Source organism: Eupeodes corollae, chromosome 1, assembly GCF_945859685.1.
Source record: "Eupeodes corollae chromosome 1, idEupCoro1.1, whole genome shotgun sequence".
NCBI lineage: Eukaryota > Metazoa > Arthropoda > Insecta > Diptera > Syrphidae > Eupeodes > Eupeodes corollae.
This window is the reverse complement of record NC_079147.1, coordinates 147,623,466-147,645,287: the sequence shown is the minus strand read 5'-3', so window position 1 is coordinate 147,645,287 and position 21,822 is coordinate 147,623,466. Positions and strand designations below refer to the sequence as shown.

At 32.6% G+C, this 21,822-nt stretch overlaps 2 protein-coding genes across 3 annotated transcripts in view; both read right to left on the bottom strand.

Moving 5' to 3' along the window:
- Window positions 1-21,822, bottom strand: part of LOC129954133 (F-box/LRR-repeat protein 7) — a 69,741-nt gene that overhangs the window by 16,536 nt on the left and 31,383 nt on the right. The gene's annotated exons all lie outside the window — the stretch shown is intronic.
- On the bottom strand, window positions 4,899-5,933 carry LOC129945517 (GATA zinc finger domain-containing protein 15-like). The gene has a single exon (XM_056055307.1). The coding sequence runs from the start codon at window positions 5,931-5,933 to the stop codon at window positions 4,899-4,901; it is 1,035 nt and encodes a 344-aa protein (XP_055911282.1).

Below are 21,822 nucleotides of genomic sequence, written 5' to 3'. Positions count from 1 at the left end.
CTATCCGCAGAATGTTTCACATGTTGTATATTTCTTTTTCATAAAATCACTGGTATTTTTGACAATGTTAAAGCACATTTCCGCCCTTTACTTAAATTTTCCGATTGTAAGGTTCTTGTCCTAGGCCTTCATGATAAAAGTTCATGATCATTGTAAAGAATCATTATACATATATATAGTAATGTTAGTTTTACGCGTTTTCAATAAAACAACTTGTTTCTTCAACTTCAACTTTTTATTAATTTATTTCATTGCTCGATGGTTCACAAAAGAATGAAAAGACTAACTTAAATGATTAGATGATAGAACTTACAATCTAAGCTTAAGACTATGTACATAAAAGGAACTCTCCAACTTTATCTCCAAAGAGAGATAATGTTGGATGGAGTCTTAATGATTTACATAACATTATCACTATTGCTGTTTGCATTGCAAACGACAATAGTGCGAGGATTGATTCTAAGCCGGGTGAGTCTTAATGTACATTCTATTATGTAACTTCTCCCCGGGTAAGAATTTTTGGTCTCCAAAAATATTCTTTAACACAATTGTACAAATTTCACAATTTGTTTACAGTAATTATAAGTTGTGTATGGAAATTTTACATAATTTTCAATTAAATTCTCTAATTTTTGTTTTTAATTCCATTAGTTATAACTATGTATAACAAAGTTTATTCGTATTTTTTTTTCATTACAAAATTCTTCATTAGAAATAAAATGTTTTTTTTTTTTTTTTTTTTTAATGTTTTCTGTTACTATTTTTATTTTACTTACGAATTACCTTTCATTAAATTACATTTGTTTTAAGAAATTCGTTTGCTTTTAAATTCTTTTAGATTTCTTATTTAACATAATCAAACATTTAAATTCATTTTTTTTGTTTAAATAGCAATGTGTACTGCATACATTTTTACAAAAAATATTATTTTAATTACAATTTCATTTCAAAGTATTTTTCGAAGTACCTACTTAAGTTTTGTGTTGTTATACATTTCGAATTTTACACTTTTTTGTTTTGTTTTTTTTTTTTTTTTGTTTTATGCAAGCACTTCAAACTATCCTTTCAATAAAAATTTTCAATAAATTAACTTTAAATTAGTAGACTAGGCAATGCTATCATTTAAAACTTTAAGAAACGATTATTGTTAGAATTGTTTTTGAAGCTACCTACAACTAACCTCAGACACATCATGAGCACAATTATTATAGTTTTAGAATATTGTGTAAGCAGCTTAATAGTTTGTAATAACCCTGAACGCACTCTGCATGAAATCTGATTCGAATACAATCTTCGAAAATTTATATTTGTGTCAAAATGACAGATAACAGTAAAGGAAACAAGAAATCTTTCATTTTTAACGTTTTAATTTATTTAACTGAATATTTGAATGTGAACACATTAATTTTTACCTAATTTGCTAATGAAATATAACAAAAGTCTTTTCCTTCGAACAAATATTGAACAAAATAAACAAAAAGAATACACAAATTATAAATGAATGAAGAATTGAAAAATAAATGAAAAACTATGGATTCTATGATTTTACGCTGCGGAGAAAAAAGGATGAAAGTGGTAATTCTGGTAAATTTCATTATTATTTATTGTTTTAGGTACTGTTTTCTTGCTTCTGATGTTTATATAATCGTTTTACTTGTTTTTTATGATATTTTATGTTTCTATTTGTAGTTTTATCTATAGTATAATTGCCTTGTTTTTCGAATTTGTTCAATTTTTTGTACTTCGGTCTACTTTTCACTACAGTTCTGTTTTGAACTATGTTTGGGCACTTGTTAGATTCGACGGCATTTTGATTTTTCTTTTTCTTGAACCTATCTACCTTTTGCTTTTGAAAAAGGTCAGCGTAACTATCAATTTCTTGCTTCGAAAGCGTTTTATTAATGAAATCTAAAGGTCTATGTTTCGTTGTTGAATGTAAAGTCGAATTGTAAATTGTGATTACCTTAAATAATTTTTCATCTAAAGTAGAATTATCTTTTGAAGCATTCAAAATTCGAAAATGTTCATTAAAGGTACCATGAAGCCTCTCGATATCAGCGTTTCCAGTTTTCATAGATGCTGTCGTTCTATGGAAGAAAATATTATTTTCCTTTAGGAATTGCTCAACAGCCGAGTGCAAAATGCAGGAGTCACCATCGGAAACAATTTTGTTGGGTTTTCCTAAAAATTGAATTCTCTGTTTGATTGCATTTAGTACTGCAATCCAATTCCTATCTTCCAAGGGATGGATAGTGGCATATTTTGAGAACTTATCAATTGTTGTTAAAAACATTTTACCTCTTTCGGGAAACCAAATATCCATGTGGATGATATCATTGAAATGTTTTGGTTTTTCAGTGATTTCCATTTGTTCCTGCACCGGATGTCGATCGTGCTTTGCGAGAATACAAATGTCGCAATTATTTATAAATTTTTGTATTTCTACTTGCAAATTTGGGTAGAAATATAATGTTTGAGTTCCAAAAACATTTCATTTATACCCCTATGATTTTTAGCTAAATGTTCCTTCTTAATTATTGTGAGCATATCATTTTTATCTGTAACATCTTTTAACTTTACATTGGATTTTAGTAATTTTAATTTATTATTCATAGAAAAATATTTAACGTAAAAATTTTGAAAATTAAGGTACAAGGACAAATCATTGCAAAAGATACACATAATTCCCTTCTTTAATAAAAGTCGTTTCATTATTTCCAATAAGTTGCTTTTTTCTTTATCAACTTGTATAAGGTTCTGAATTTTTTTGTGTACGATTTTAAAGGATATTTTTTCTTTTGAGCCATAAAAAAGATGAATCTGATTTTTAAACAAGTTTACGGGTTTTTCCGAAATGTAGATGTGTTGAGTTTCATCCTCCATAGCACTATGGATGGTGGCCGCAGTAGAAATAACTTCATCGTTATTTGTACCTGGCACTGAAACTTCACCAATGACTTCATCGTCATTGCAACTTTCAGGTACTTCATTATTAAATAAATCAAAAAAGCTTACTTCATCGTCAGCTTTTTGACTGTCACCGGTTTCATTTTCACCGGAAACGTACCTACTCAACCCATCTGCGACGACGTTTTCTTTCCCCTTTAGGTACTCGATATCGAAGTCGTATTCGTTAAGCATTATTTTCCATCTTTGGAGCTTCATATTAGGTTCTTTTATGCCATGTAACCACACCAGGGGCTTGTGATCCGTTCGGACAATGAATCTTCGGCCAAATAAATACGTTCGAAAATATTTCACTGACCAAACGACCGCTAAAAGCTCCTTCTCTATGGTAGAGTACCTAAGCTCATGTTTGTTAAGAGTTCGAGACGCATAACAAACAGGGTGGTTATCTTGGGTAAGAACTGCTCCTAAGGCGAAATTGGATGCGTCCGTGGTCAAAACAAATTTCTTGCAAAAATCAGGATTTCTAAGGATAGGGTCAGAAGTTAATAGGCTTTTTAGAGTATTAAACGATTTAATATATTGTGGATCGGTTATTTTCAATTTTTCATTTTTTTTCAAGTATTTAATCAAAGGGTACGCTACTTTGGCATAATCCCTAATGAATTTCCGGTAGTAACCGGTTATACCAAGAAATTGTTTTATTGCCTTAACTGAGGTTGGAAGTACCATTTCGGTTATCGATTTAATTTTATTTTTGTTTGGTTTTATACCATTTTGAGTGATAACATGCCCTAAGTATTCGGCTGATATGTCTCCAAAGTGACATTTGTTAATTTGGATTTTCAAATCACTGTCCTTAAGTTTTTGAAAAATTTTTCGAAGAGATTGGAGATGTTCTTCGAAACTTGTAGAGAAAACTAAGATGTCATCTAAGTAAACTACACAAATCCTGTTTAAGTAATCTCTAAGCACATAATTCATCAGCCTCTGAAAAGTAGCTGGAGCGTTTTTAAGCCCAAATGGCATCCTTAAAAATTCATAGTGTCCACTCTTGGTGGAAAACGCAGTTTTGGCTCTATCTCTAGGATCTACCTCAATTTGATGAAAACCTTTCACCAGATCAATCGTCGAAAAATAATTACATTTCCCTAATTTGTCGAATGAATCGTCGATGTTTGGCATAGGAAATCTGTCTTCTACTGTTTGTGTGTTCAACTTTCTGTAATCTATTACAACTCGCCATTGTTTTTTCCCATCTTTATTATCTTTTTTGGGTACAATCCATATGGGCGAATTGTAGGGACTACAGCTAGGAACAATTATCTTCTGCCTCAACATTTCCGATATTTGACGATCAACTTCTTCAGAGTGAATCTCCGGATAGCGATAGAGTTTGCTATAGATTGGAATATCATTGTGAGTTATAATTCGATGACGAATTTCATTTGTAAAAGATAAAGTATCTCCTTCTTCATAAATAATTGACTTGAAAGATTTAAGTAGTGATTTTATTTTTAAAACATCAGAATTTGGTAGATGATTTGAAAAAAGAGAGTCATCAATTTCAGATGAAATTGATTTGTTGGAAAATAAACTTAAAGTATCTTTATTTTGTTCGACATAGTTTGTGTAGTTTTCTTCATCTTCGTTCAAGTATAATTTTATTGTTGCTTTATTTGTTGTTAGGCATCTATTTTTAAAATTGATAATGGCGTTCAAATCAAGAAGAATATTATTCCCTATTAATCCATCGAAACGGTTATGAAATTGATATTCCAAAAAGTTAACGAAATAGTCATTTTCATTAAATTCCTTAAACAAAGGAATTCTGTATTCTATATTTGTTTCGACGTTTCGATCAAGAACTTTAAGGACATGATTTCTAGTTTGAACTTTCCATTTTGGATTGCAAACGTTTTGATTGATGATGCTCAACTCGGCACCACAATCAATTATGAACCTTAAAGGTCTAATATGGTTGTGAATAATTATATAGGGAAGTCTTTTAGGCGATTTGCAGAAAAATTTTCGTTTTGATTTATATTTGGGTTATTCGAAGATTGTGCTGAATCAGCCTCATTTAAAGAGACATCCATAGGTTCGTAACTATTACTATTATGTGTCTGCCCACTCCTATTTGACCTTCGAGTTTGATTACTATAGGTATTAGTTCTTAGTTGTGAGGATTGGTTACTACTTTTGTTATTGTTTGGAATGTTTCCACTTCTTATGTTAACATTCGATGAATTATTATTGTTTAGTTGTCTATCACTTGTTCCTTCATAATTTCTTGGGTAAGCATTATAATTATGCCTTACCGAATCATTATTTCGTCTGTAGTTGGAATTATTTTGACCATTTCCTAACATAGGAACACTGTTTCTTTGAGCCGAATTGAAATTTGAACTGCTCCTATTCGTTTGTCTATAAAATTGATTATAAACTGACGTATTGGGACCGGAATTTTGATGGTTTATTTCTGTTACCACCTTGTATGCATCGAATAGTGTTTGAGGGTTTCTGCTTAAAATAATTGACTTTGTAGGCTCAGGAAGATTATCTTTAAAAGCATCAAGAGCTATTCTCTTATTAGAAGTTATAATTACCTCATTATTGTCTTCATTTAAAAGATATGAGTTATTAAGTCTACTTAATAAAGTGTTTATTTTTTGATAAAAATCCTCAATATTTGTTTGAACTCTAGCTGTTCTTATTTGATCTAAGAGTTTATTTGCTGAAAGTTTTTCTGCAAAATTCGTTTTTAAAATATCTCGGATTTGCGCCCAATCTGCTAACCTACCATGTTTTTGAAGTTCAAGCTTTGCCTTTCCCACAATTCTATCTCTTATGTAACCTAAAAGGAGTGTTTGTGTGCTTGCATCAAACGTTGCTACAATATGAGACAGTGTATCAATCCTATCCAGAAAATCAATAAGTAAACTACTATCACCATTGAATTCAGCCACTTTATTTATTAATCCTACAATAATCTTAAATCTTTCCGCCGGATTAATAGCTTCCATTTTATTTAAAGATGATCGATACTCACTTGTTAAGTAGATGAATTTTCTTTTGATGATCACTTCATTCGTTCCTTTCTGATCCGAGTATGATGCTTATGTTTTTTATCAAATTAAAAGTTTCGTCTTTTTGTATTTTTATTTTGTATTGGTTTCTAGTACTTTTTTATTATTCTTATTTTATTTTTTTTTGTTTTTGAATGATGATATTTTTCAAATGATTTTTTTTTTGTTGTTATATTTTTAATTACTTTAGTTCAAAAAGTTTTGTATACTATTTTTTGCAAGAGTTTGTTAAAGCACATCATTAAGTATGAAAAGGCATTCTTTTCTAAGCTTGGTTTAAAGCTTTGTGTTATTTCAATTAAAGTTGTAATTGTATAACAGTTTGACACTTTCTTTTAAAGCTTGGTTTAAAACAAGAATTGTTTTTGAACTAACTTTGTCGAACCGAACTTGTATGAGAGCGTGTATAACGGGTTGGTTGTTTTCGAACTAAATAATATTTCGGCGTCTTTTGCGAGACTGTACTTATTACATGGACGATAAGTTATAGTATTTTTCAATTTTTTTTCTTGGTTTTCAAGAATTGTAGTTTTTTAATTCCGTCTTTTTTTTTTAATTCTTTTAAATCGCATCCAAATTTTTGTTTTATTAAGTTTTTAATTCCTTGCACTTGTTTTTTTTTTTAAGTTAGTCTTTAATTTTAAGTTAATTTTAAAGTTTTTTTTTCAACTTTTTGTAGGTAAGTTTTTTATTTTAATAATTTATTATACCTAAGTTCACTTTATTGCATTATTTTAAACACGCGATTTTATAAACCTTTTTTTTTTTGTATTTATAGTCTATTTAACCCGTTTTTTTTTTTTACGACTGCGCCAGTAATGTTAGTTTTACGCGTTTTCAATAAAACAACTTGTTTCTTCAACTTCAACTTTTTATTAATTTATTTCATTGCTCGATGGTTCACAAAAGAATGAAAAGACTAACTTAAATGATTAGATGATAGAACTTACAATCTAAGCTTAAGACTATGTACATAAAAGGAACTCTCCAACTTTATCTCCAAAGAGAGATAATGTTGGATGGAGTCTTAATGATTTACATAACATTATCACTATTGCTGTTTGCATTGCAAACGACAATAGTGCGAGAATTGATTCTAAGCCGGGTGAGCCTTCATGTACATTCTATTATGTAACTATATGTAAGTTTAACTTTTTGGCTTGAAACTTCGACAATGGAATAAAAATGATTCCAATAATTTGATAAAGACACAAGTTGATGCAGTAAAGAACTATGTATATTTTATAATTAAATTAACAAATAAAAACATTATTACAAAAACATAACAACAAGAATAATATTAATAAACATACCTAAATCAACAATTATGTCGGCTTTGAAATGGTTGATACTACTTATTGAACAATTTACATACGATTGAAAATTAGTATAAAATAATAAAATATTAATATTGAAAAGTAAGATCCTTAACACTAGATGTAAATATGTAGAGTGTTTTAGCAAAGTGTCGAGACGGTAGAAGAGATTTGGCAAAAATAGTTGTTATAGTGGCTAAGTTTGTGAATAAGATGGCAACAAACTTACATACATATACATATAGAGGTCTTGGTTTCAATCCTGGCTGTGCCATTTAAAGGTTTTTTTTCACTGATACGTTCTCTTGCGAAGAATTTTCAAATCCTTCAAGAGTCATTTTGTCATGAAAAGTACCTTCTTAAATTAGCATTTTGAATTCGGCATAAAACTGAAGATCCCCATCTTCCGTGACATAACTCGCACACAGAATGGCTATGAGTTATAAGTCACTAGGACCTAGGTTTCGTCGAAGTGTTGTGTCAGCTAATTTTTTGAACACATATGAAGAATTATTTTAACAACACAACTCAACACACTTAGCTTTCACTTTTTGACATATGTCAATTAACTTGTCTTTTGTTTCTACAGAAACAAACCAAGTAAGCATTCAATTTATTTTTTGACTAAAGTTAAGATGAAGATTCTGATGCTTGTGTTCAGCATTTAGCACGGTCTGCTCAGTTATTTTATTCTGAGCTAAAGGAGTGCTCTCCGAAGAAAGAAACACAAATTTGATGTTCTCAATGTTCAAAGGTAAAAATTAAACAATTTTTGGAAATAAATCGAATTTAGTGTTTTCGTATCCATATATTGTGCTCGGACTCAAGGTTTTATAAATTCCCTTACCATAGTTAAAAAGTTTTAGAAAACTGCATTCATATAATAACTTTAATGTATTTCAAGAAAAAAGTCTTAAAAAACCCATGTTTAGTTTTCTTTTATATTAAAACCACCAAGTTTATGAACAATCCAGCAATATGTAATCAATTAAGTGTCTTATAGATGAATGAAATAAGACAAATCAGAAAGGCGTTAAAATATATGTAGGTACACCTCACAACTATACCACCACCACCGCCACAAACTTGTCTGTCGTATTTTTTGAATTGAAATTGCAACAATTTTAGTTTTACAATATTTTGATCTTAGTAAATATAAAGGTACGTGAATAATAATTTTTGTGACCACAAATCAAATCATTAACCACAAATTCACTTGGTTTTTCTTTCACCTAACTCTATGGGTGCGTTCAGTTATTCTGATTTGATCCAATCAAATATTCCCACAAAACAATATTTTACTTATAGACAAGAAGAGAGTCTTCGATTTGATATTTAGACGGGTATTTTTCAATGTGGAAGTAACGGGTTATCCATTTTGCGGTTTCAAAAATAAAGGGCTGGAATTCGACATTTGTTAAACTAAGTTATCAATCAAATTGCTAAAAAAAACTACAAAAATGATAATTCTGCCACAGCCACATATTGTGCTTTAAGAGGAGATTATGGTTTATTTAATCGTCCAACTATACGAAAGCAAATGGCAAAATTGTGAATAAATTTGTAGAGAATGGATTGGAAACTGATATTTTAAGCCCTGAGGCATCATCGTTTCGCTTGTACCACTGAAAATATCGCTGCTGTAAATGAATGTATTGCCGAAGACCTGAATGTGTCGATTCCTCGTCGTTCTCAGGAATTAGGACTGTCTTAGGCCTACATCTATATTAAGTCCAACTCACACAACAACTAAAGCCAGCTGACCATTCAAAACGTCATTGATAGAATGGGTGCTTGAACAACAGGCGGTGAACGGCAAACAAAAATTGTCGTATTTGATGTTCTGAGAATCTGTGATTAGACCTTACTTCTTCTAAAACGACCATGGAACGACTGGTACCATGATAACCGACCTTTTTTTCCTGCTGTTGAGAATATGTGGTTTCAACAAGATGGTGCCACATGCCACACAACTCGAGCGAATATAGCTTTATTTGCAAGATCAATGATCATGCGATTTGACACCGTTGGACTTTTTTTTGTGGGGCGACGCGAAGTACGGTGTTTTTGCAAAAAAACCTTTAATTTTTGAGCACTTAAATAAAGCCTAATTTTTAGCCATAAAATTAAACTACATGCGCTTCATTTCTTCTAGAACACCACAAGTTTAAAAAACACTCTTTATATTGTTTACACTTATTGGAAGGTCTGATGCAAAATAAATTTAGAAGTTGCATGCTTATAATAAATCAATATGTTAATATTAGGGAAATTTTGTGCAGGAGTAGTTACTAAAATACAAGTTTTGAAATGTAGGCCATCAAGTTAAAGACTATTATGATAAATTAAGAAGGAAAAAAGTTAAAGAAAGAAAGGTCTAACTAACATTCCAATTTGCTTTAGGGAACGGCTTAAGAGAAATAGTGATAACCTTATTACTTAAAATTTTAACTTTTTTGTGCTTATTTTAGAAATCTATGAAGTAAATATCTTTTGTTTAGAACTTTTAAAAGTTCATGAAGTGCTTTTTATTTGCATATTCAGAAAATAGTTTCAGAGTGAATTTAAGAAATACTATTATTTTCTTTAGCGCATCTAAAAGTTCCACTTTTCGATGACTTTAGCGCATCGAGACCATCTACTCAATAAAGCCCAACAAGAACAAATCTAAAGAGGTCAAACCATATGATCCTAGTGGTCAATTCAGGTCGTCTCGGCGCAAGGAAGCATGCCATGAAACTGCCCGCGCAGAATATCGATTGTGTCTTGACTCTTGAGCTGTGTGGCACGTAGGGCTATCTTGTTGATACCATATGTCTTCGGTTTCCCTATTATCCAATTCAGTTCACAAGAAGTTGGCGATAATCGACCTTTCGCCATTGCAGTTGACGGTGATGATCTTCATAGCATCAACTTTGAAGAAATATGGACCGATGACTCCTCCAGTTTAAAATCCACACCAAACCGCCACTTTATTTTAATGCATTGTCACCTCGTGAATTTCACGTTGTCGTGTCATGTGGTCGCGATGTTTTCGCGTACGGGCTTTGGTTGCATGTTCACTGAGCCGGTAGACTCGAATTTGACCATCAAACGTTGAATGGACTATCATGTACGCTCTATTTAAAAACATACAGAATGGTTCTAACAAAACTACGGCTGTCCACCGTACCTATAGAGACGAAAATATTTTATCGCACGACAATTTTCGGACCCCGAATTTAGATGTCAGACACCAACAGATTAAAACCAACTTTTCAAAAGTGTGTAAAGAAATTTCACTTAAGAATGCAAAGACTTCAAGTGAATCAAACACTTCCACTGAATGCAAAGAATGGATAAATTCTCAAATGATTGCAATCAATTAATTGCCTTCAAAAGATTGGGAACAAAATGCGGTCAGTCTTTTTAAGGTTAAATTATTGGTAATTGCAAAATTTGAAGTCCCAATCTTTAGGTGAAAAAATGAATGAAATTTGCAATCTAAGTTGCATTCAATAAAGACCTAAATTAATTGCATTCCCGAAAGATTGTTTTGAATGATTGAAATGCGGTAAACTAGGCATAATTAGTTTCAATAAAGTATGGCCAATATTATTATGTTTTTCGTTTGCTGATTTTTCATTCAGTTGAAAGCAAATAATTGGCTTTATGGATATACTTTCTGCGTCCCGCGGTGAACTTCTCTACTCTCATGCTTTATTTTAAAACAAATTTAAAAGATAGACATACGGTGTCGCGGACTTTTTTTTAAACTGTTAAAGGGGAACAATTTTGTGATAGGAGTACAATACTTTAGAAAAGCTTGAACCCGTTTCCGTAGCCTATGCGGTAGAAGCTCTAAAAAGGAAAAAAAAAACATCCCCAATTTCGGATCATTATTTATTATTGTTTATTAGTTTTAGCTTGATATTATATAGCCTATATCCTTCCTCAATAAATAGGCTACCTATAACACTAAAAGAATTTTTTAAATCGGACAAGTAGTAATAAGATTAACTCGTTCAAACTAAGAAACAAACAAACAAAAAAATAAACTTTTCACCTTTATAATATTAGTATAAACTTATTTCACAAATACAAGATATAAGAAAAGGATTTAGGACGAGGAAAAACATCTTTATGAATTGGGGAGAGCCTTCACCCTACCGGACCCTATATGAACTTACTACATACATGCATAGTATTCGTTCACTTACAGATCGAAACGATCAAACTGCATCAAATTTTTCTTCTACAATCAGACAACAATAACGACCAAGGCGACTAAAAGAATTCGTAGCTTTAGGGAAATTTTTAGCTGACGTTGCGGTCGTCAGCACTCTGCAGCATCACTAATATCTAACATCCTCTGTATTGTACTTAATGCCACATATGAGAATGAGATGCATTCCCCATAGCAGCTATATGGGGAACACTTATGTACATACCCGAGACTATGCTTTCCTTAGCTTATCATCATCTGCCGGATGAATAGTTAAATTGCTGGACCGCATCCATGCGTGGAGAATGTGCGCAAGGAACGTTGCTTTTTCTGTTTTGTTTAATGTTTTTTTTTTTTTTTTTTTTTTAAAGAATAATGTTACTGTTTTGAAGTTGGTTACAGCTGGTGATGGTGATGGTGTGCGCCTCCGGTGCTGACTGTCGTTTTTAGCTGTCACAGTTTCCACACATTGTACGAGACTATTGTCAGTGAAAGACTGGAGCACCCAGTACAACAGTAATACAGCAATATAGCAAAGCAACCCAGAACAGCAGCCGCAGCACCATGCATTTATTTCTACATATATGAGTATACGAGTATCTATACCTTGGTTAGCCCCTCCGAAAAGAAGAGATAACCAACTCAAAGCCATAGTTTGTGGAGCCACGGAATATGAATCAACCACCACACCACCAGACACCACCATCAAGACCATCGGGACTTCAGGGATACACTTTGGATCCGGCGTGGATTATAAACATTGGAACATGTAAAAACGATCATTAATTATGGGCTTGAAATTTCTATTAGTGGCACGCAGCAGATGCTCAGCCTCAGATGCAGCGCTGCAGCAGCCAAGCAAAGCCAAAGAACTGTTTCATAGAAAATAGTATGCAGATCGGAGTTTCATAAATCTAGTACGTTTGGTATGCGTGCGAACATCGATACTAACATTGCGAGCAAGCGCGACTCATTGAATCAGTTCAGATCTTCTCTCTAGCTTTGGCTTTGGGTCTAGCTCTGACTCAACGACTCCTTGTCGCTTTGTTCGTCATATCGTCGTTTTAAACCATATGACGACGACCACGACGACGACGGGAAGTGAGAGAGATTCATTGAATGTTCATGGGATAGATAGGAAAAGAAAAAGTTTGGCCATCAGAACAGAAGCAGTGAACTCGCTACTTGCGTTGCGTTGGGATGCTCTTAAAAAACATCTCAAATTTAGCTTCAGGCCACATCGAGTGTTCGATGAAACGTTGAAGCTATTAAAAAACTTTGGGAAATCTCATGATGCGGCATTCCAGCGGATAATTTTATTATTTATTGATTGATATGCATTTTCTTTGACTAATAGTCCTCCATATTTAGCCATTTAGGGAACTATGCATCAGGTTCGGTTCAGGTCGCACCACTGGAAGCCATATTCCTCCTTTGGATTTTTATTGATTTACTGGAGATTCATCAGAGATGGATGAGAAAATTGTTGTCCAAAGATTCTACGTGGATACCTGAATGGATATTCATACAACATCGTTGCATGACTTTATTTTTTCACCTCTATTTTCGACTTAAGAAATATAAAACAAAAAAAAATATTATATCACTCAAGGCTAAGAAAATGTTTTAAGACGACGCGATATCATCGGGGGTATGGCCGCGTTAATTGGGCACTGCAATGCAAAAAATGATCCGGCTTTGTAATTACGTTGATGTGGAGCCAATGATTAAGCGGATGATGGACTTTTTATGAATGTTTTTTTTTTTATGTTTTTAGTGCTGCAAATATTTGTGCTAGTTTGCAATTAAACGTTTGTGCATAAGTTTTGTCGTGTAATTTTATATATATTCATATTTTTATTAAAAAAGATTTTACTGGACTGATATATGGTTTGGATCAGAACAATACCCAGTGTGAATATAGCATCACTCGTTCGTGATGTTGCTGGATTTTAAGTTGACATACTTTATATATGTATTTATCAGATTGAGATCTTTATAGAGGCTGTAGCGGATGTCGTTTATTGGTTTAAATAAGTGTTCTGGTTCTATAGGTCTTCAATTATGAAATCTTATGACAATAAAGGTAGACTTACATACATGACAAAAAATGTACCTTTTATTTACAAAAAAAACAAAGTTTTGGAAATATCAGGTTAACGTTGTGTGTTTATAAATCGTTTCTGAGCTAAGAAAATTTGAAGAAATCGCATCCAATGCAAAATGACATACTTTCAATTTGCTTGAGTTTGAACCATTACGTTTTACATCCCTAAGCCCAAGTGTATAAGTGTAAGCCTGTACTAACTTATTTTACTATAACAAGATGAAATAAGACCAAATCGATTTTATTTCACTTTTAACAGTTTGGTTTGTATACAGCATAGCGATTTTTTATTATTACTCGTTCAATCTGTTAGAGCTAGCAATTCGACAATAGATGTCGAAATTGTTAAGATCATAAGGATAATTGTAAGCCTTCATGGTGGAGTCTTCGTTTTTATGAGAGGGCAGGTCGTGAACAGTGGTACCCGTGGCATGATGGTAAGTGCGTTGGACTGCCATGCTAGAGGTCTTGGGTTCAATCCCTGCCTATGCCATCTAAAGTCTTTTCACGGGTAATGCCTCTTGCGAGGAATTGACAAATTCTCCAAGAGTAACTATTGTCATGAAAAGGTGCTTTCTCAAAATTAGCCATTCGGAGTCGGCATATAAACTGTAGGTCCCCTCCATTCCTGACAACATTACTCGCACACAGGAATGGTTGAGAGTTGTAAGTCACTAGGCCTTGATTCTCAACGGACTGTCGCGCCACCCAATTTATTTTTTATAGGTCGTGAACATAGAAACTGTGTCAGGAGCTCCAATTCAAAAACCTTGCTTTCTGATATGTATGTATGTGTTTCTGTAAACTACATAAAACACTCATTCTCTTTCTCTTAGAATTTAAGTTCTTGTTAGTTTTAAGAACTTTTATAAAATAAAGAACTTTAGTCTTAGCCGAGATCTCAACTTGTTTCATTGCAAAAGCGCAACCTCCTTAAGACATTTCAGTGGCGACGAGGAAAATTAATTGATAGCGCGTGGTCGAGTACGGCATTTAATTAAAAAAAAATTAGGAATAAATCGGACGCAATATTTTTATAATTCGTATCGAACTATAATTAAATAAAGTTAAGTGGCAAAATGACGGAAAGTGCAAAACTATTTATGGGTACAATTGAATCGTTCACATTAGGCGAAGATTTCAGTTTATATGCACGTCGATTGGATCATTTGCTTTCGTTAAATAAAGTTTCAATTGATTCAGAGAAAGTGTCATTTCTTGTAAGCCTCGGAGGTCCAGATTTGTATAAAATCCTAATGTCTTTAATTGCGCCAAAATTAGAAACTGATTATACATATGTGAAATTGATAGAAAAGCTTAAATTACATTTCGCGCCTAAAAAGAACAGTTTAGTAGAGAGCTTTAAATTTTTCAAGAGAAAACAAAACCAGAGTGAAAATATCAGTGACTACATAGTTGAATTGAAACAATTGTCTAATGAGTGCGAATTTGAGAGTTTTTTGGAGAGGGCACTATTGATACAATTTGTGTGTGGGCTAAGTGACTCAAAAATTCAAACCCGACTCTTAAATGAAACTGGACTAAAAACATTAGACAAAGCAGCCGAAATTGCTCTGTGTATGGAAATGAGCAATAACAATATGGATATGATGAGAGGGAGTAGTGTCAATTATGTGACAAATCACCAACAAAGGAACAACAACAGCAACAACCGCCTCAGTAGACCTAGTTCTTCACACCATGCAGATCGAAGAAATTCACCACAGATCCATAGGCAAACCAAGCAAAAGACAGCACATAACTCGCGGGATAAAAGCAGCAGTAGAAAGGGTGTTAAATGTTTTTATTGTGGTAAAATAGGACATTATGCTAGATATTGCTTTCAAAAGAAAAATAAAACAACAAATAATGTAAATAACATCGATGATTGTGAAATAAATTCATTTGGCTTACGTTATTTAAATGTTATGGAATATGGTGGGAAAAAGCCTTTAGTAATTGATATATGTGTCGAAAATGTAATGTTTGAAATGGAAATTGATACGGGAGCTTGTGTTACTGTGTGTCATGACTCCGATTATTTAAAGTATTTTAAACACTGTGAAATGGTGAAAGAAAATATACCTTTGAAGCTTTTATCAGGTGATAACGTGGTTGTGGCTGGGAAAATTTTTGTGCATGTTAAAATTGATGAAGAAATACATGACCTTGATTTAGTTATTATTAAGAGTAAGCATGTTTTTAGGGCTCTATTAGGAAGAAATTGGATAGAGATTATTTATCCGGAATGGAGAAACTATTTTTTTGCGAAGTGTGGAATGGTATGTAAGATTGATACATCAAATGGTTTGCCAGAAAGCATTATAAGTAAGTATGCGTTAATTTTTTCGAAATCCAATGAATCGGTGGTTAAACACTTTAAGGCAGAAATTGATCTTGTCGATGATGCTTATCCAATTTTCTGTAAAGCATACACTGTTCCTTTTGGATTAAGAGACAAGGTTAGGGAAGAAATAGAAAGATTGTGTGGGGAAGGTGTTTTAGTACCAGTAAAGAGGAGTAAATGGGCAAGTCCGTTAGTGATCGTAAATAAAGGTGATGGGTCAATCAGGCTGTGTGTAAATTGTAAAAGGACGGTTAATAGGTTTGTAGAGATGGAACACACTGTTATTCCCAGAATTGATGATATTTTGGCAGGGTTGGCTGGTTGGAAGTTTTTTTGCAAGTTAGATCTGACAGGTGCATATTTGCAGGTACCATTATCAGAACGATCACAAGAATTGATGACAGTAAACACACACATTGGATTGTTCAAATTTACAAGGCTGGTTTTTGGGCTGAAAACAGCTCCTCAAATATTCTCGAGTATTATTAGTGAAATTTTGAAGGGAATCGAGATGGTTCATATATATTTTGATGATATACTGGTGGGTGGTAAAGATAGAGAAGACTGTATGAATAATTTATTATCGGTGTTAAATAGGCTTCTTGAATTTAACGTTAAGGTACACTTGAATAAATGCGAGTTTTTCAAGGAGGAGATAGAGTACTTAGGATATTGCATTGGTGCGTTAGGTATCAAACCAAGTACCAAAAAGTTGGAAGCAGTTTTGAAAGCACCGGAACCAGTGAATAAAACTCAGTTGAAGTCATACCTAGGAATAATCAATTATTATAACAAGTGCATTCCCAATTTGTCGGGTAAGCTTGCAGCTTTGTATGAGATGACTTCAGTTAACAAGCCATGGATTTGGAATGAAAATCTTAAAAATGTGTTTGAGAAAAGTAAAGATTTAGTATTAGCAATTGATGTTTTGACGCCCTACGATCCTAGAAAACCAATTATTATTGCGGCAGATGCTAGTCCATATGGGGTAGGTGCAGTTTTGTCTCATTTGATCGACGGAGAAGAACGACCAGTGATGTTTGCGTCTAGCACACTTAGTGTGTCTGAGAGAAACTACTCGCAATTACATAGGGAAGCGTTAGCAATTGTGTTTGCAATTAAAAAATTTCACAAATATATTTATGGGCTAAGCTTCACAATTTATAGTGACCACCAACCACTACAAGCGATCTTTGGAGACAAAAAAGATATTCCGGCAGTGGCAGCAAATAGGCTGCAAAGATGGGCCATTATGTTGTCCATGTACAAGTATTCTATTAAGTACAGGAAAGCTTCGCAGATGGGAAATGCAGACGCATTATCGAGGTTGCCGCTTTTGGCAAGCACTGAAGTTGAGGATGATAGCATTAATTCTTTAAACATTTCTGATTTTCCACTCAAGCTTGATGATGTACGCAAAGAAACGAAGAGGGATAAGGTGTTAGCAGAGGTCTACAAATATGTCATAAGTGGTTGGCCAGATAACATTTCGATAGATGTGAGACCTTATTTTTTGAAAAGGGATTCACTAGCAACGGAATCCGAGTGCATATTTTATGGTGAACGAATTGTTGTACCAAAAATCTTGGTAAATAAGGTATTAGAGCTGGTACATGACGGACATATCGGGGTAGTCCGCGCAAAGTCGTTAGCTCGCTCATATGTGTGGTGGCCCAACATTGATAATGATGTTGAAAAGTTCGTTTTGCAATGTGAAGTGTGTCAAGTAACACAAAATTCTAAAAAGAGTAATTTGAGTAAATGGCCTGTGTCTAGTTTTCCATTTGAAAGGATCCATTTAGATTTTTGCACAGTTGATAGAATGACAGTTTTGATCCTAGTTGACACATTCTCGAAATGGATAGAAGCATTTCCTATGACCACTACTTCAGCCAAAAGTTTAATTGAACGACTTAGATCTGTTTTCAGTACTTTTGGATTACCAACATTCATTGTGAGCGACAATGGACCGCCTTTCAATTCAAAAGAATTTATTTTGTTTTGTTCATCAAATGGGATTGAAGTCTTAAAGTCACCACCTTATCACCCACAGTCCAATGGCATTGCGGAGCGTGCCGTTCAAACATTTAAAAGCTCCATTAGAAAAATGTTAGTAGATCCAAAAATGAAAAAATTGGATTGGAATTTAAAATTAAATAATTTTTTAATCAAGTATAGAAATACTCCTTGCACCGTTACAAAGTTATCACCTGCCAATATGTTGTTCAAATTTAAACCTAAAACATTGCTTGATTTGATTGTACCTCACCAAAGAGATAGTAATTTAGCAAATAAAGAAACAAAAGCTATAGATCATATTTCAAATCCACAGTCACACAAGCCGGTTATCGAAATTTTTAAAGTAGGTGAAACCATATTGTATCGAAATATTTTTTCAAATTATGTAAAATGGATACCAGGGAAAATAATTAAAAAACTCAGTAATTATAGATACTTAGTTCATGTAAATGGAATAAATAAACAGGCACATATCGATCAGATTAAAAGAAAAAAGATTAAACAAGTAAGATTTTTATCTGGTCCAATTATCTTAACAATTGTTGCTATTTTGCGGAGTATTTTAATGGCTTTTTAGCTACCCTTATTGAATGTACCATTGTGGCCGGCTCTATTTTTGAAGAAATATGGAGCACTGATTCCCTTAACCCATAGCGCAAACCAAACACTGACTTTGTAAGGATTAAAGGGCGTGACGTCTCAAAAATGGTTTGTGGACTATGATCTTCATCGCTGAAAAAAATTTCTTGTGAAAATCGGGATCAATGGCTGTTTCTGGGACCATTCACCGATCGTACGAAGCGCATGATTGTCGCTGGGCTTAAATTTTTGCCCGAGTTTAATAGCTAAACCACAACCATGTGTTAGGTTGGATTTCTCACAGACTTCTTCCCAACTTTACGATATCATGTGTTATAAAGGGTGAGCTAAGAATTTACAAAACGTACTGCTTCAAGGTCTATGCGTAGCAAAGAAAGTTTACTTAATTTCACTTGATTATTTTAATTTATTTATAGTTTTAATAAATTCAACAAACCAAATTGAAAGGATAATACTGTTGTCAGCTGTCAAATAGTGACAAAATAGAAAATATATCTATTCGGAAGTTGAGCTAGAGTTTACAATATTTCAATTTAAAGTAAGCACAACGATTAAGGTATGTAATATTTCAGATTGTCTCATAAATGTCCATTGTATAATATCACAAAGCTGGCACGACTGAACACTTGATTATATAGTTTAGTTATAATTTTGTTAGCAAACCAAGATCCTTTCCCAAAATCTTCCATAAAAGGGATGAGCACAATTTCAATTTTCTGGGTGGATGGATTCTTTCGGGTCTTCTTCGGTACTCTGCTCAACAGCATTAATAGTGTCATTGTCGCGCACTGTTCGGCATCTCTGAAAAGTAACCGTGCTGCGAAATCGATAAATGCTCCAATTACAGGGATGGAATCGGCTAAGGTGATAGTTAACTATCATTTTTTTGGATAGTCAAATTGACTATCATTTTCATTCCGTCTGCTTAAGATGATTCAAATCAATTTAATTCGATTGAACAATTTCAGATAAAAATTGTCAAAAGTCAGTCTATTCATTACGAAATGAAAAACCAAACAGAGCTTAAATTAAGTGACAGCTATCAAAAAGATCAACAGCCATTTGAGTTTGAAATCTTTTTTTTTTCATCAGTTTACTGTTTTTGTTAGCAGTTGCCTTAAATTACGAATAAATTTTACCTTTGTGTCTTTCATTACAAAACATATCACAACTAATGTTCTTTCAATTTTAAGTTCCAATCTGGTCTAACCAAATCATTATTTATTATAACTTCAATGCCTCTGCCTACCTTTGAGAACTGAACTATTCAGAGCTAACGAAAAAAACTTAAACATTGAAAAGTTAAGTACGAGTAACAAGCATAAAACTTACTTCTTAAATGCATATTCTATATGTACATTGTACAATGTACATACTTGTACAATATGTCTTTAAAAGAAGGATTGCATTCATAGGACATATTCCATCAATTTAATTCATTCAAGTGTTATGAAGATAGCTACTTTACCATTATACTTGAGACAGACAGAGCCCTACCTTAGAAAGACTAATGCATTGTGACGATTTCATGTACTCGTATACAAGTTTCTGAAGTTGCTAATGCAATCATCAAAGCATCTGTTTTCCTGTTCCTTTTTTTCTCTTGTCTCGGTAACAAAAGAGCTTTTTGAAAGATATTTTGCATTCAACAATTCACAATGACATATGATGCAATACAATATACCTTCATCATGTGTGCGATATGCTTCCATTCCATCGACTTACAAAATAAGGTATTCTATTATTCACTGGATTTATTTTCAAATACGAAACTTATTGAAATCGATTAAAGAACTAATTCCTAAATATTGATCCACCAAATAATCAAAGTTGTTAACGTTCCCGGGTCGTGCAAGGGCGGATCCAGACTTTTCATAAGGGGGGGGGGGGGTCACACACTTAGATTTGTTTTTTCTCCGCTTAAAAATGTTCTCTAATGTTTTGTAAAGGATGCTAAACAAAATTCAATAATTGCTAAAATGACAACTTTAGCTATCAAATTATTTAGAACACTCATATGAAGACATTCCAAGATTTGAATAGTTGTCTAAATATGCTTTATTTAAGAGCTAAAATACAAAGCTTAGAGGGTTTTTGGTGCATTTCCCGCCGAAATGTAGGAAATTGTTTTGAAACGTTACTTTATTCCAAAAACAAAACATTCTTTTCTTCTTTTCATTTCTATTAATGCGAAGAACGCTGCAAAAATTTAAAAATCCAGAAAAGAGAGAGGATCTGAATGTAAAAAATTCATGCTTTTTTTGACGTAGGTTTTTCGAACTCAATTTCCGGGAATCTCTTATTACTATCGTTATCAATCTGCTTACTCGTATTTGGATCTTATCGAGGCGTCAACAAAACTTAAAAATTGTAGACAAAAAAGGTTTGGTTATTTAATTCAAGGAAATAGTTGTATTTAAGAACATAATTTATCTAAAAAAATTAAATTAAAACAAATAAGTTGGGAAGAAAAGTTTTGTAGCACTCACAAATTACACGTTTCGAAGCTTTTATATCAATAGATATGAAACGTTTATTATGTTTTTTACTTAGCCATTAGTTTAACAAAAGTGTCACTTGATTTTTTGGGACATTTGTATTATTGAAATTCATGTTTCAATCTCAGTTCTAGAGCATCCAAAGCAAATTTACTTCAAAAAGTAGATTTATTTAATTTTTTAAGATCTTTTGTATTCAACAGAAAACCAATTTTGAGATAAATGAAAGGCACGATGGGTCGCTAGAACTTGATAATTTCTTCCAAAAAGTCTGTTTAAAAATATTGTCTATATTTTAAGATTTAAAAATGTACATATCCCCAAAATAAGTTCTTCTCAATAATTTAAATGCCATTTTATTTGGCAAAAAAATCTAGATTAACCTATTTTTTCGACAATCATTTTAAATTTTGTCTTCAAAGTATTTTTGGTATAAGCACTAAATAAAGAGCTTATAAATATATGAACATTTTAAATTTAAATTTCGTAAAAAACTAAACTATAAACTCACTATTTATGTGTGTCAAAAAAATGTAATAATAAAATTGAAGGCTAGTTTAAGGAATTCAAAGGCAACTTAATATAAAATTGATGATCTCTTATTCAAGGTTTCTTCTTAAGAACCGGAATATTTGCTCTTTTTCTTAAAAAAAAAATTTATGAAAATAATTTAAAACATGACTAAAGTTTTTTTTTAATTCTAAATTGAACGAAAATCAAAATTTGAGTTGTTTT

Excerpts from the sequence above, each read along its gene's own strand:
- LOC129945517 (XM_056055307.1), bottom strand. The coding sequence starts at position 5,933 with ATGGAAGCTATTAATCCGGCGGAAAGATTTAAGATTATTGTAGGATTA.